This window comes from Equus quagga, chromosome 1 (genome assembly GCF_021613505.1).
Source record: "Equus quagga isolate Etosha38 chromosome 1, UCLA_HA_Equagga_1.0, whole genome shotgun sequence".
Taxonomy (NCBI): domain Eukaryota; kingdom Metazoa; phylum Chordata; class Mammalia; order Perissodactyla; family Equidae; genus Equus; species Equus quagga.
Genome location: NC_060267.1, coordinates 7,662,909 through 7,679,748, shown reverse-complemented (window position 1 = coordinate 7,679,748; position 16,840 = coordinate 7,662,909). Strand labels below are relative to the sequence as shown.

The 16,840-nt window shown below is 37.7% G+C and overlaps 1 protein-coding gene across 1 annotated transcript in view; it reads right to left on the bottom strand.

The window, feature by feature from the left end:
- Positions 1-16,840, bottom strand: part of TAFA2 (TAFA chemokine like family member 2) — a 412,641-nt gene that overhangs the window by 108,517 nt on the left and 287,284 nt on the right. Inside the window, exon 2 of the mRNA XM_046645099.1 lies at positions 15,978-16,084. Within this exon, the coding sequence (XP_046501055.1) occupies positions 15,978-16,083 (106 nt within the window). The 5' untranslated portion in view covers position 16,084. The remainder of the gene's footprint in view (positions 1-15,977; positions 16,085-16,840) is intronic.

The window sequence follows — 16,840 nt, the reverse complement described above, 5'->3', positions numbered from 1 at the left end:
CCCCTATGCTTTCCCTCCCACACATGTCCTTTACGCATCCATTACACATCAGCCATCTCCTGCCTTCACTGACCCTCTTAGGCTGCCACATACTTATGCACTTTCTAGTAATTTTACTTTTTTCCCAACGTTAAGATGGACCTGTCTCTATCACATCTCCTGCTGTTGTTATTATAAGCATATGCACATGCTTTGTCCTTATCTGTGAAAAGGTAAGATTTTATTAAATACTCATTGTGTTCATACTTTTATTACACAACCGTGTTTTTCTTTTTCTTTTAGTTCAGGAGTTCCTCGAGAGATAATGGTGTAATTCATTTTGATGGTCTCTTGGTGCCTAAATAGTATCTGGCACGTAATGAATGCTCAATACATATTTGTTGAATGAATGAATGATAAATAAATTACGGGGGAACAAAACGTTTGGAAGGAAAGAAACCAATGAGAATTTGATATTATTTCTGAAAGTTAATTGTCTTCAATATTTGATATGTAAAAATTACTTTGAAAAAACCCATTGTATATAAAATGTATAAAAAAACATGAGTTCAGAGATAATTATTCACGTCATTGACCTAAAAAGAGTGAATTTTCTCCAATGTTTTCTAAAATGAGCTCATTTATAAAGTTCATTAAATATACATTTTAGGAATATATAAGTTTCAAAAACAAGGGATGCGGCTTCACCTGCCTTTGACTGAAATGTCTGCCGGACTTACATTCTGAAGGCGAATTTGCTAGTATTTCATAACGATGTGAAGCAGCATATCTTTGTTAGGGAACAAGAACTACAGGGTGATTTTACTTAAGTAATATCTGTTTGGAGATGAGTCATTTGCAGAGTCTTGTAATTACACCACATATAACCTAATAACTTGCCATGTGAGTTATGCGAACATGTTTTCTCCCTGAATCCTCTACTAGTGGGGCTGTCACTTTTATCTACCATTGATTTTCATTTCTCTTTATAACTCCAATGCAATTTGTTTCAAATCAGGAAAATCGTTTACTCAGTTGATTGATTTTCTCTACATTAACTTTCCAGTGAACTAGTTATAACTCAAAAATACATTATAAAACAGCTTAATTTTTTTCTACTAACAGATAATGCTCAGTTTCCTCAAAATACTCCCACAGTTACATATTTGCAAAAGCATATGAATTTCACGTATGGGAAAAGAACTAAGGGACTGATTATTATATGTATTATATAATATTTCAAAAGAGCAAGAAAACATTCCCCATAGGACTCACACTTAAATTTTATTTCCCAAGGAATGCCTCTCAAAACCGTCAATATTTATAAAAGTAAAATTTAAATTTTTTTTTATAGAAGAAACTATAATAACACATTTTGTGGCACTTTAAAAGATATTTTGTATGCACTGTCATAAAAATCTATACCAATCCAGTATAGGAAAATGAGCACCTATTATGCTTATTTTACAGATAAAGAAACTAAAATCTCAGTGATAATCCGTTTCACCCAAGGGTATTCAGCTCAAAACCGAAATTCTCCCGGCTCCAAATTTTCTTCTCTTTTCACCACTCTGATCAAATAAATATCTTAAGCACCATTTCATATTAGTCTTTCAATCTGTTTATCTTATAAATGCAGTCTCCCATACTCACTGTGAACTGATGAACAATTTATTTGTGAAGGAGACATGTTCATCATGAGTGATTAGCTAAGCAGTCATTTTGTTTGGTAATTTAATTATCTAGTCTTGTGTTCTATTTATTTTATTTTATCACCATCCAAATATAACTAGATTTGAATTACTAAGTAAATAATTTCCTACTATACAGACATCCAATACATTAGTGATACAGAAATGGAACTCACAATATGAAAAAGTATAAACTATAGAAGATATTAAAAATATTTTCCAGTGGCCTGATAACTTGCATTATTACAAAAATTATAGAACAACATGGTTTGGTGACTTGGTAAGAAAGGTGTTCACAGGCCCAGGACAGAAGCCTGGTGTGGGTGAACAAAATTGAAGTACCACAATAGGCCATCATCTTTTTCTATGACACTCGTGAAAAAGATATAAATAAAATAAACTGTAAGATATATGAAAGAACTTTCTCCCTCAAATATTTTGTCATATGAACTCTTTAAAATGTAGATTATTGATCTAGTAGGTTATATTAGCTCCTTCACATCCTTAAGATCTGTTATATTGGCATGCTATTAAAGACTCTTATAATGACAGGAAAAGAACGATACTATGCAAGAGGTATCATAGCAACGAAAACTGACCAAATCTGGGGCATGCCTTTTCAACAGGGGTGATATCATCCATCTCCCCAGAGGGTGAAAATTGGTTCATGGAAAGTGAAAAAATCTTACTCTCTTTGTCTATAAAGCATAGACACACAAACAGCACATAAACAGATATACCGTATATCTGTGGTATTAGAATTTCAAGGGAGTGGAGCTCAATTAGGAAAAAAATATCTAAGGGGCTGGCCCCATAACCGAGTGGTTAAAGTTCCACGCGCCCCACTTCGGCAGCCTGTTTTGTGGGTCTGGATCCCGAGTGCAGACCTACTCCACTCATCAGCCATGCTGCGGCAGCTTCCCACATGCAAAATAGAGGAAGGTTGGCACAAATGTTAGCTCAGGGCGAATCTTCCTCACCAAAAAAAAAAGAAAGAAAGAAAGAAAAAATCTGAAAGCTCCTTAGAGAGCAAAAATGAAAAACAATTGAGAAATACCGCTCTAGGTAATCAAGTATTAGCATAGTCTACTCTAAGTTAAATAAACTCAAGACCTCTTTGACTTCCTTTAATCATTGCCAAGTGATGAGGATCACTCATAGGAATACATTAAATAAATTCCTCCAAATCAGTTATGGATGCTTGTTGATAGCCACACAGCATCCAGTACATGCCTGGAAATAACTAAATATTTTTCAATTAAGGAATTGTTCACAGTCAAAAGAGAACAAAGTCTTTATGATTTTCTTCTCTTTTTTTAAGTCCAAAACTATGTGATGATATAACTTCATTTAGCGACCATCAAACCCACAAATACCAGAAAAACTATACTATATTTTCTGAAAATACTAAGATTCACTCTCCTCAGAGTACACTTGTTCTGCTTAGAGTTTATTATTTGAAAAAAAAAAAAAACTTCTTGACTGCAAGAGAGAGAAACTACAGTGAAAGAATATTCTTTTCATAACCCTTTCATATGTACTTATACATAAAAGTAAAGTATGTATATGAAGGCAAAGAAATAATAAGGATTACTTCATTTATTTTAACTTTAAATACTCAGAATTTCCCTAATTCTATACCTCCAAATATATCCTAAACTGAAAAGAAAACCTAACCCCTTTAAATAGAGAAAAATAGAGAGAAAAAAATTTCCTAAATGTAACTTTTAAACTATTTTTTAAAAGTCAACATTATACTTAGTTCTGGAACAATAGACCTTCCACCATTAAAACAGGAAGAGAAAACAAGGATACCATTAATTTCTCAAACTCTTTGTAACTTCTGTTCAATGTGCTGAAATATGAAATCTAAATTAAGAGCATACTTAAGGGAAGAGACATGTCCTGATTTTCTTTATGCTAGATACTGGTAGGAACAGGAGATGCCAAGCATGAAATATGTGAGTCTACCCTCATACAGCCGACAGCTAAGTGGAAAAGATAAGCATGAACCAATAATTATACAGGTAATTAATTAGTGACAATCATGATAAGAGATGTAAAGTGTGCAAAGTGCTATGTGACCATATGACAGGGAAACCCAGCTGGAGGGATAAGAGAAACTTTCCGGGCAAGACAATAGGTGGGAATGATGGCTTGCAGTTAGCTAGACAAAAAGCAATGAAATGAGAGAAGACACACACCCAGAGGGACGGTGGCATATGGGGCACAGCACCTTCAAGCAACTACAAGAGAGAATATGTGTGGATCATACTGAGTATGAGGGAAGGCACCTAAAGAAGAGGATGAGAGACGAAGCCCACGGGGCTTTGTCAACCAATGTTAGAAGTTCTGAACTTTATCTTGAGAGTTCTAAGTTGAGAAGTAAAATGATCAAATAGTTATTTTTAAAAACTTCACTTCAGCAGCTGTGTGGAGAACCGATTTAGAGATAGGAAATTTTGGATGATAAGAGAATTGCAATAGCACAGAGAAGATAATGGCCATGGAGATGGAGAACATATTCAGACTCGAAAGACAATTAGGAATTAAAACTAATGGTATTTTACAATTCATTGGATATGGGTAGAGATGGCAAGAAAGGTGTCAAGGATGATTCCAAAGACTCTGGTTTGAACAACTGGGAACAGAAGCTAGAGCAAGCTGTGGGATGGGGAGGATGCCATTAAGAACGCTTTCTGAGTTTCAGAATTAAACAGCAGCTGCTCTGTGAGTCCAACCAGAAAACCAGACGGATAATGGTATTCTTCTTGACTTCACTGGCAGCAGGTTCCGGAAGAAGATGAGAATGTCTTGGGTACCTAGAAAAAAGCCCTACCAAGTCCAAAATTAGATGCACATATGTGGTGCCTATGGAAGCAGCCTCCACAAACACTAAGAAGAAAGCAGTCAGGGACTAACAGAACTAGACACATCCTCAGAATGTCCTACCTACATTCTGAGAACAGAACACACATGAGGAAGGAAAGTTCAAGACCCATTCACCCAGACTCGGACAAGTAATAGGAATGGACGAGAAAATAGGAAGAACAAACAAGGCCTACAGAATGTTATTTTTTAAATGAAAGAAAGACATTATAGTACACTAAAAGCAATGTCATAGCATCATTTAAAAATATACCACAAGAAAGAAAAATAAAATTTCTGAAGCTCCTGCTTTGTACTTCCATATAATTCAGGAAAGACGGACTTGATCAAAGCAGGGATGGAAAATGAACTACAACAATCAGACTGTGCAGAAAAATTTTAGAACTGGAAAAGAGATACATGGAAATCAAAAAGAGCTTAAGAAGATAAGGAAGAGCATAAACAAACTAAAATGAAAATAGCAAAATTAAAAACCTCGTTAGTATTCTGACATAAGATGGTGGATTGAAAAAGACGTGTTTAAGTAGGAGGCAGTAGCAAGAAAATTTTGGAACTGGCATTGGACTCAAGAAAGAGGATCTGTAGGTTGGCTGTGCAGAATCAGCAGAAGGATGAGGGACTGGAAGCAGCAGATAGGTCTGGAAGGGGTAAATTGAGGGCTATAATTGGGAGCACTGGGGAAAGCTGTCTCAGAAGCAATTAACTCTCTAGTTACTCTTCATCATTCCATGTCGCTGGGCAGCTGCCCCATCTGTCACCACGGCAAAAGCCTAGAGGTTTCTTCTTTTGGAGAGAAAGACAGAGGTGGTGTCTGGACTAGGGAACACAAGACAGAGCAGAGGCTGTAGGCACCACACTGAAGACAAGGAACTCAATGAACTGCAGAACGGGGAGGTGAGACATAAGCCCCGCCCACCCTCCTCAGCCACCTTCACCCTCAACCCTCTGACATTCTTAGCCATGACATTAAAGGATTCTTATCTCAGGAATCTGGCCAGTCTAAAAAGGAAAACCTAAACATACTGACACTGGTGGTTCTCCAATTAAAGTCCTGCCACATCATCCTACCCTGAATCTCAAATTCCACAAACCCCGCTGACACGCTCAGAGCTCCGCGGGCAGACGATGTGGGATTACCAGCTCTCTAAGGAAAGCTTCTAGCATGGACGATGGAAACCAAAACAACAAAGTGTGGACAAAATCCTAGAAGAAAGAGAGACCATGCAAGAAGAAAGACTTAAAAATGGGGACAGGAGAACATCCAGAAAGCAAAAACAGGGAGCAACTGGAAATTACAGTATATAGGCCGGCCTGGTGGCCCAGTGGTTAAGTTTGCATGCTCCGCTTCAGTGGCCCAGGGTTTCCCCAGTTTGGATCCTGGGCGTGAACCTAGCACCACTCAGCAAGCCATGCTGAGGCAGTGTCCCACATAGCACAGCCAGAAGGACCTACCACTATAATACTCAACTGTGTACTGGGGGCCTTTGGGGAGAAGAAGAAGAAGAAGAACAAAAAAAAGATTGGCAACAGATGTTAGCTCAGATGCCAATCTTTAAAAAAAAAAAGAAATTAAATTATAAAAGAAGATCAAAATTTTGCACAGGTTTGGACAACAAAGGTGAAGAAATACCTCCCCACCAAAAAGAAAAATAGAGCAAAAGGACAGAGAAAGAAGGTAGGAGAGAAAACATAAGACCATTAGAAGACAAGTTTAGGAGGTCAAGCAGCCAAACAATAGGAGATCCGGAAATCAAAGGGGAGGACAAGAATAATTAATTAAAGGCAAAATGAAAGTAAGATTTTCTCTGAAAACTGAAATCTAAGCTTGAAAAGATTCACCCAATAATTAAAAGTGACAAAACCTAGACACACATTGGCAATAATTTTTTTAACTCGAAGTTAAAGAAACCATCTTTAAAAGCATCCAGAGACCCATCCCCTCCCCCAACCAACAACAAAAAAAGATTACCTAGAGCTGGTAAAGGAACAAGCCCGGGTTAAACTCAGACTGTCTGGGGCTCTAAAGCTGGACTCTTACAGAAAATGCTAATAGACTAATTACGTGAAATTTAAACTGCTGGTAATACAACACAAAATGTTAATCCTTAATAAAGAGCTCTTATAAAGCCACAAAGAAAAACAGAGTAATCTAATGAAAACAATGATAAAATACATGAAAAGGCAATTAATAAAAGTATTAATGATCAATAAGTCAAAAAGATGTTTATCATCTTTAGAAATTAAAAATTGGAAACTGAAACAGGATGAAATTGGCAAATATTAAATAGGATGATAAATCTCAGTGCCGACAGAAGTGTGTAAATACAGGCATTCTCATTCCTTGCTGATGGGAACATAAATTGGGATGTTTGCAACTTGATAGTATGTAGCAAAATGCAGATGTTTTAATATGCATAAATATTAATGAACATCCTATGAGTACACTAGATTATATTTATTTCATTAGTGCTTCTTCTATACTTTCCAAATATTCTAAAATGAACACAAATTATTTTTATAGTTAAAAATATATTGTCAAAACATAAAAGCATTTTAAAATTTAAGTCATTTGACCTAGCAATTGCATCACTCCAAATCTAGCCTAATAAACAGATATGAGGAAAAACAACTTCACGTACGATTGTTCAGTGTAGCATTATTTTTACCAGAGCAAAATAACAAACAGCTCAAAAACCCAACACATACCGTATGGCTGAATAAATAGTTTCACAGGAAACATGAAGAAATGCTCACAATATCATAAGTGAGAAAGGAAAAAACAAACCTATGGATACAGTATATTCTTAATATTATTATATGAATAATATTTGAAAGTTAACAGCAATATATGTGTAGCAGGATTATAGGTGTTTTAAAGTTCCTTCTTTATATTTTTACGTTTTCCAAATTTTCTCCAACAACGGTATAGGACATTTTATGTTTTGAAAAATATAAAAATTATTTTAAAGCAACATTAAATTTGAAAAGCATATAAACTGAAAATATACAATGAATGTGCCCAAGCTTTAAGAGTTCTGTAAGGTTTTCAAAACGACCCATAACAGAAACATTGACTTGGCAAAGCAACTGAATAATTCAAATAATAGAAAATGAAAATAGTTTAAAAATTAACTATCGATTCATTAATATTCAAAAATATAGATTAAAATATGAATAAGAGACCATTTCAGGACCTTCTAAATTGATAAAGATATTTTTTAAAAATTAGTAGCCAACATTTTCAGGTGGTGAGATGGGAAGTTTTATACACCTCTGTGAGGGAATAAAAAGAAATTTGACAATAAGTATAAATATTCCTGTGGCAGACATTTGTCATTTTCTTCCTCAACATCTACCCTTCTGTATTCCTCTCTGTTTTGAAAGGATCTGGAAGCTTAGATACTAGATTTCCCAGACTCCCTTGCTGGCTGGTTTGTGGTTGGACTCTGCCCGTGGAAGCGTGGCGGCTACAAAGAGGTGCACTGGGAACTCCCTCCAAAGAACCCACTGCGAAGAGCAGAGTTGACTGCTGGCCTCCAGCTGCCCCACCTGTGGATCCATCGCAGGATCCCGCCAAAACCACACTTTACGGGAGCTGCCATCAGTCAGTGACGGAGTGCACAGGAACAATGCAGCCTGGCCTCTTTGCCCATTATGGGGCTCCCTCTAAGGGCAACCCTTGCTCAGGGACTCCAAACTGGCCGGGTCAAAATTTTTTAAAACTGGGCTCAAGTTTGAGGTTCTTCCTTTCGGTCCTCCTTCCTGCCTTCTCTTCCTTCACAGGTGTCAGCAGTTCCTCATGATCTGAGGGCTCACCCCCAGCTTCTCCTGCTCCCTCCCACCAGTGTTTCCCCCAATAAATTTCTTGCATAGTGAATTCCATCTTGGAGTCTTCTTGGAGAAAGGACAACTGAAGGAAGGAAGGAATCATCTATTTTTTTCCTGTTTCTGGCTTCAGAAGTGCTAAGGGAGGATAATGTGGATGCCTGTGGGCTCAGCAGCATTGGCGCAGAGGCGAGCAGCATTGGCAGCATTCAGCATCCCGGGTCTTGCAATATTGTGAGGAACTGGTTCCAGGCTTCCCTCTCGGCGGCAGCGGAAGTGATTTGTAAAGCAGCAGCAGGGCTTCAGCAATCTCAGCAGCAAACACACTCAGAGCTTTGGGGAACAGTGCTTTTGTTTTTGCTCTTCCATCTCTCAGGGCAGTAACAGCTCTCTACAGTTACCAACATCTGGGTAGCAGTACCACCACTCCCTACTTCTTTCTCCAGCCCTTTCAACACTTTTGCAACCAATTCTCTATTTTAAACTACCCTTTTTCCTGACTGAATGTTGAATGATACAAACCTAACCAATTCATTCTCTTTTTTGGTGAGGAAGATTGGCCCTGAGCTGACATCTATGGCAATCTTCCTCTTTTTGCCTGAGGAAGATTGTCGCTGAGCTAACATCTGTGCCAGTCTTCCTCCACTTTGTAGGTGGGATGCTGCCACAGCATGGCTTGATGAGCAATGTGTAGGTCCACACCCAAGATCCAAACCCGCAAACCCCAGGCCACCAAAGCAGAGGTAAATAGGCCATATGCCATCACTTAACCACTACGCCAACAGGCCAGCCCCCATTTCATTCTTTTTGACCTCAAAAATTCACGTTGTGCTAAAAAAAAAAAAGAATTCACATTGTGTTAAAAAAATTCACATTGTGTTAACTATGTAGAGAAATTAGTATCAAATATGAAAAAAAATTATCACACAAAATTTTTATATTAGTATTAAACAAAAAACTCAATGAAACCTAATAGCAAAGATTTTGTTGAATAATTTAGGCTACATTATTATAATGTTTTTCCATGCCCTAATTAAAATTTGTGTTTATGGATAGTTTTAAAATATATAAGTAAATACACATCAGTTACTGCTAATTAAACTGCTAAATCGGGACAAAAAGTAAAGCTGAATATGTGCTTAATATATGACCCATAAAAGCCCATTAGTAATAAGAAACATACCCTGGGGAAATTTTGCACATGTGAGCCAAAACATGTGTGTGATAATGCCCACACCAGCACTGTCAATAACAACCAACAACTGGAAAGACCCAAATGTCCATCAACCACAAAAGAGAGAAATATGTCTCAGTATATTCATACAGTGGAATCCTATATCACATCATGGATGAGTCTCAAGAGAAAATATTGAGGGGAAGAAGGAAATCACTCAACACTAAAAAGTTGCCCCAGGGGCCGGCCCGGTACTGCAGTGGTTAAGTGTGCATGTTCCACTTCGGCAGCCCGGGGTTGCTGGTTCAGATCCCGGGTGCCGACATGGCACTGCTTGTCAAGCCATGCTGTGTCAGGTGTCCCACATATAAAGCAGAGGAAGATGGGCATGGATGTTAGCTCAGGGCCAGTCTTCCTCACCAAAAAAAAAAAAAAAAAAAAGTTGCCCCTGGTAGGATTCCATTTTTGCACAATTAAAACCCAATTAATAAAATAATACTCCATTGTTTCGCAGTAGGAAGTCACGAAAGGGGCACGTCTGTGGAGGGGCGGTTGTGATCAGGGAGAGGCAGAAGGAGCTTGGAGGGGCTGACAACATTCTATTTCTTGTCCTGGTTGGTGGTTGCACAGTTGTTTGCTTTATAATTTTTCTTTTGAGTGTGCATATGTGTTTTAGGCACTACTCTGTAAGCATGAGATATCTTAAAATAAAAAAGAGAAGAAAAAAATCAGGATATGGAAGCATAAACTCCAGGAAAACAGCAACTTTATCTGCATAATTTAAAGCAGACTCATCAGCTCCAATCAGCATAGTCTCTCACATACCTAGTCCACATCAATAAATGGATGAATAATTAAATAAATGAATAAACACCGAGCTCTCAAGTATATTTCATATGTTCATAAATTAAACCAGATGAAAATATTCTCAAATGCCATGTAAAAATTTGTATTGTGGAGGAACTATGGGTAACTCAATTTCTCTTCTTGACATTTTTCTTTCTTACCAAGGGTTCTCAAATAAACACACATTACTTTGAAAATTCAATAAAATGAATAATAGAATGTGTTGTTAAAAGTCCAGAATAGGGTCATTTTATGTAATGGCCATTATTCTTTCTCTTAGGACATTAATCCAATTGTTTTCATAAACAAGGCCGTTAAAACACTATGAATTATAAATCAGGGGTCTTAAACTTTGGTGTACATATCATAATCGCTGCAAACCGGCCCAAGAGAACCCAGTAATCTCCTAGCTGAATTGGATCAAACAATTTTAACTGTAAGAAAACCAGCATTTGGAATATAGCCCCAAAGGATCTGCCCCAGCTCCCTCTCCTGCCTAATTGTGCATTCCCATCCTCCTCGCTTTGTGCCCTCCAGGCAGTCAACTTCTCTTAGCTACAGAGCATCCTATCCCTTCATGTCTGCAGCTTGCACATAGTACTGCTCCTGCCTGGATGCCCCACCCGCTGTCTACTTAACCCCCACTCCCCATTCAGATCTCACTTCAGACGTCTCTGCTCTAGAAAGGAGGCCCCTGACCCCCCTCCAAGCATTTCACAGCTTAGATACTCTTATCCTGAAATTCTGTCTTTACAGCACTTTAATACCATTTGTAGTTAAATATTTATTTGCCTATTAGATTAATGTTTTTCCTCACAACTCTCCAGTAAGTTCATAGGGCATGGATCATGTCTGTTCTGCTCACTTTTATAACTTCTGAACTTGACCTAAAGCCCAAGACTTAAATGTCACTAATATAGATTTTGTTTACTGGGAAGTTGGTTGGATAAATGAATAAACAAATGAAGAGGTATCAAAATAAAAAAAAAATTAAATGGCTGCTCACTCATCTAGGCTTTGAACTAAAAATCATCTTTACTTTAAAATTTGTTTTTCTTTGAAAAAATTCCATTCAACCAAAAGTTCCAATTCAGATTAGTAATTACTTTGTATGACAATGAGGATAACATTTTTCAATCTTGCCTAATCAAATGAACTTTTATGGTTTTCTTTTGTGTGTGTAGCCCTTGCCTGTGTGTATGTCTTTCACACAAAATACAGATCCTTTTCCAAGCCAAATATTGAATGATGACCCATTCCCTTTAGATTTAGTTTGGATGCGATGGGTAGAGGAAGAAAAGGCAAGAAAACATATTAGCCTTCTAAGATTAATGACTATATTTTTCTGCAGGGAACCTGGAGTCCTAAACTGAATGTTTCCTCTCTGATCCCCAATATATGAAGCTGGACCTAATGTAATTGCTTCCAAGGGGGAAATACTGCTTATACCTTCTGACTGGCTGTCACTGTGCTCTAAGTTAATCACCACCCCTCCCAAAATGCCCAGCTCCATACAATCGTGAGAATTCAGGACAGAATCTCTGTGGCAGTTTAAGCAGTAAACTTATTCATCTGCGTGTGAGGGACTTTTAGTTCCCAAAGCTCAGAAGATTTTATTAAGCAGATGGCATCTTCTGATTTTTCGATATCTCATTTTTCAAATCCAAATACTCTGGATTTCTACAGTGTTTCTACATCGTGTTCAGAAAACAGAGTAACACAATTCTCCTTTTGGTTGTTCGGTAGAGCACGATGTTATTGCACTGATATTTTGGAGAGTTATTTATTCTGTTCTTTCATTTTCTACATTTACCATTTACCTGTTCTGTAATGACCTGCTCTCCCACCCCTGTCTTTCTTACATACTCTGCTCTATGCTCATCAGCCTTCTTGCCGCTCCTCATCATCTCCAGGCATGCTCCCACGTGAAAGCAAGCATACTTATTACCATTCTGCCAGAAATATCCCTCCCCCAGGTATTTCCATGGCTGGCTCCATCGAAAACTTTTGGCCTTACCGAAAGGCCTTATTTAAAGTTACAATCCCTCTTGAACACTTCTTATACCTCTTTCTGCATTTTTTTCATAGCATTTATACAATAAAACAGTTTATTTTTCTTTTTATTACCTATTTTCCCACCTCGAGGACAAAAACTCCATGAAGACAAAGGTTTTTGCTTCTTTTATGTAATGCTATATTTTCAGCTTTTATTATAGGTACTCAAAAATTATTGAGTAAAACAAATTTCCCATCAGAATTATCCAATACAAAATATTCCTGTGAAAACTACCAAGAGGCTCTGTGAGTCTGGGAGTACTGGTTCTCAGAAGGGGGGTTGTTCCACCAGGGAACAGGGAGAGTCCTGTTAAACATAAAGCTACGGCTGCTGCCTGGTCGGCCCCAGAGGCCAGCGAGAAGAGAAACGAGTTAAATACCGATGGGTAAATGACCCTGAGGACCATGAGCGAGAGGGTAGCTGCTGTGTGCAGTGGCACGGAAGAATATGTTAGGATCTCAGAAGACCCACTGGGGCATTTTTTGGCATCCGTATGCCCAATTATAACTTTCAATTTGTAATTACAATAACACAGCATTAAGACATCATAATCCAGGGCTCAGAACCCTCAGGTCTGAGGTTTGGCTAAAACATCAGGCCTTCTAGATGAGCAGAGGTGCTAGCTGAAGGAGAGAGGATTCTAAAATGGCTAGGGAGGTGGGCAGGCGATGAGTATCAATGATGACCTTGGTGCCAACTGCATTAGTGGGAGCCCCACTGTTCCCCCTCAAGTCCACTTTCTTGGAAATTGTAATCAGCCAGGATCTTTGATAAGCATTGTCTCGATGGCATGAACTTAATGAGAAGCAGCAGATCTGAGGGGTAGGAGGAGTGGAATGCAGTGGAATATAGCTGTTGGTTCATCAGCAAGATCCATTTTATCAGCTGTGCAGATTAATCAAGTGGATAATTGTAATGTGGTAACATACACAGCAATCTGCACAGACTAATCCAGAAAAGAAGAGATATGACACAAATGATCAATACTCAGACAGAAAGAGGAGATGTAACTACAGATACGGCAGAGATTACAAAGACAGTAAGAAAATATCCTGGAAAACTGTATTAGTACTACCACTGTGGAAAACCATTTGGCACAATCTAGTAAGACAAGATATGCATGCCCTGTGATCCAGCAATTTTCCTCCTCTGAATGTGCTCGAGAGAAACTCTTGCACATGTGCACCAGGAGAGAAGTACAAGAATGTTCCTAGAAGCGTTGGTCATAATGACAAGAAAATAGAACTCCAAATGTTCACATACAAGAGAATAAAACACATAAATTGTGGTGACTTCATACAATACAATATGGAACAATAGTAAAAAAAAATGAATAAACTATAGCTACATACCATCAGCTATAACAAATGTCACAAATATATTCTTGGGCAAGATACCAAATTACAGAAAATACAGTATAATACTATTAGGTAAATTCAATAGCAATCAAAATTAAGCAATATTCTATTTGAAGATATATAAATATATGATGAAATATAAATAAAATATAAATAAATAAATATAAGCAAAGGAATTATAATCACAAAATTTAGAATAGTGATTATCTTGGATAAGGAGGCAGAGGAAGGAAATCAGAGTGGCAGACACAGCCAGTTTCAAGAGTTTGAAAAATCGTACATTTCTCAGTTGAGTGGTGAGCACGCTGATGTTCATTTTATGAACATGTCCTAAAGTACACGTATACATTAGACATATTATTTTAAGTGTAAAATAGTTTAAACAAAAGAGGCATTTTGTATGGAAAACATAAAGGAAAAGAGGGGAGGAAGGGAAGAGGGAGAAGTGGAGAAATCTTTCCTAAAATCTTCACCCAAAATATCAGTGGCAGGGTAGAAATGAAACAGCAAAACAATGGGGTTTTCTGAGACCATGTGTAATCTGCTATTTCTCAAGAAGTATTTTCTTGGCCCAAAGGTAAGAAAAGATCTTAGTTTTGGAGTTAGCATAGACCATAACACAACTTAAAAATTCTTAAAAGTAGCTTTAAAAGTTGCATGCAATATTCACTGTGGGGCAGTCTTAAGTGATTCTCTTAGAGACGCCATCACTTGGCTTCGGAGATGAGAAAGCATCTTTATCATGAACCCTTGCTTCGCCAGGCTGATACCCACAGTCCTATGAATCTCCACCACTTCTCTCAATTCTTCTCTTACAGGCTGGGAAGGGGCACTGGGGTGACCATCCATCTGGAGTGTACAGATGACGTGTCTTCTCCTGTTAAGCCCAAGGCAGGGCGCCTGGCCCTAGTGCTTTGCAACTCTTTTTAAAAGGTGATTATTTTACACTTCTTTGTCCTTAAATTGGGCTCATTGTTGCCAATTTGAAGGCACAGAGAATAATGTCCTCCTCAACAATGTTTTAATTTTACGCTAATAATTATTAAAGAGAATTTAAAGTTTGATTTGTGGATTAGTATGCTGTATCAATGAAAAGAAGAAAACTCTAAAATATACATATATACACACACACACACTGTGGGGCAAAAACAGGACTATTAAATACGAAAGACCTCCTCATAAAATTCATATTTCAAAATATAACTTTTTGGTTTTAAACACAGGGGAAAAGATTTTGTCTTATAGGCATCACTCCCTCACACCACATCTTTCCTCTCCCTGGTGGTAATGTTCCAAGTACTGCTCATTAAATGCACGTGTGTAACTAATTTAAGTGTTACAGAATTGAAGGCAGTCTTAAGTCCCTCTTCACCCAGAAGTAAAACAAGAAGGTAAGATGCCAGTCTAGACTCTACGGAGGAGTCAGAATTAAATTGTAAAATCATATTCCACAGAAGAATCTAAAATGACTCCTCAGGTTATGAATACTTGATTATGGTAGAGACAGTTCAGAAACAGCCTTATTTTAATTCATTTGGAAAAGGTAGTTATTCATTATACCGAGTTATGCTCAGGAAAGAGAACAGAAAGGGCTTAGTTTTGAGCTATCAAGCTTAACACTACGTATGAAACAAATATTCTCTCTCTGTTCCATGGCAGAGTTGAGCTTGCTAAATATCATTCTAGGGGTAGAGTCCATATGCTGGTCAAAGACGTATACCCCGGCACGGAGAAATATGATCCACAGAAAGCACTGAAGGGAAATTTGCATATATGCATATTATTAAGGTACATATCGTTAAAGGTGCTTTCATTACAAGGACGACTGCACTCTGAAACTCATCTTCACTACACATCAACTGCACATTTTAACATCACTGTCTTGAAACGGAAATGACACGGGAAAGGCAGAGTGGGGATCTCATACTCTTTGAACACTATTTGCAGAAGCGGCAATAATCCTGGAGACATTTAAATAATCATGCTCCCCCTATCAAAGCCATATTAAGGATAACTCTCTCAGCATTTTTACTTAAAGAGAATTGCCACTAGGGACCCATATCTAATAAAGTTAACAGACCAGTGAAAACAGAAAACTATAGTCTGTTAGAGGGAGTCACCCTCCACAGGGAGCCGAGAGAGAAAACGGAAGAGCTTACCTTTATGATGGTTTGCACTGGAGACCACTTTCCCCCACAAGGTTACAATAAATATGATTATCAGAAGCTTTCCTTTTGTTGCTTTCTGTAAGTCTCTCTTACTCATCCTGCAAATAAAATATAATAAAAATCCTGAGTATGTGAAAGCATTGCTTTTCCATGATAATTGTGCTACACTTAAAGTTTTCCATGACACCTTAACACCCTAAAATTGCATTTCTTGTATTTAAAATGCTGTTCGCTCATGTAAACCTGAACAGAAAAAATATAAAGTTTTCTGATCAAAGTACCTTGATATGATGTAAGAGATAAGACAGGCCCAACTCAGGCAGGCTTCATTCACTTAACAATAGCCTAAATCAATTGAGAAACATTACCATTTTTCTCTCCGTATAAATATAGATTTAACTTATTCACAAAATCCAGGGCACAAATGTTTGAATAATTTTTAAATAAGTGACTTATTTTACTTTTTTTTTTGTTGAAGATTCCTTCTTCAATGCCAAGTCAAATGGTCAGGGTAAACAGTCTAGATAAAATATGTTAGATGAATTCCTGCACAGAATGAAGTCACTTCAAATCTATTATTTCTAATATGCTTTTTACAAAAGTCACCTGGTACAAGAGCTTCCTTACTGAACAACACTACTACTGGAGATACATCAGTATTTTAATATTGTTGAAACCCACCGTGCTCTACTTTATCAGAAGTAGGAGGAAAACGGAAAAGCAGAATGAAAAACAGCAAGTTCATGGGGCTGGCCCCGTGGCCGAGTGGTTAGTTTCGCGCACTCCGCTGCAGGCGGCCCAGTGTTTCCTCAGTTCGAATCCTGGGCGCGGACATGGCACTGCTCATTAAACCA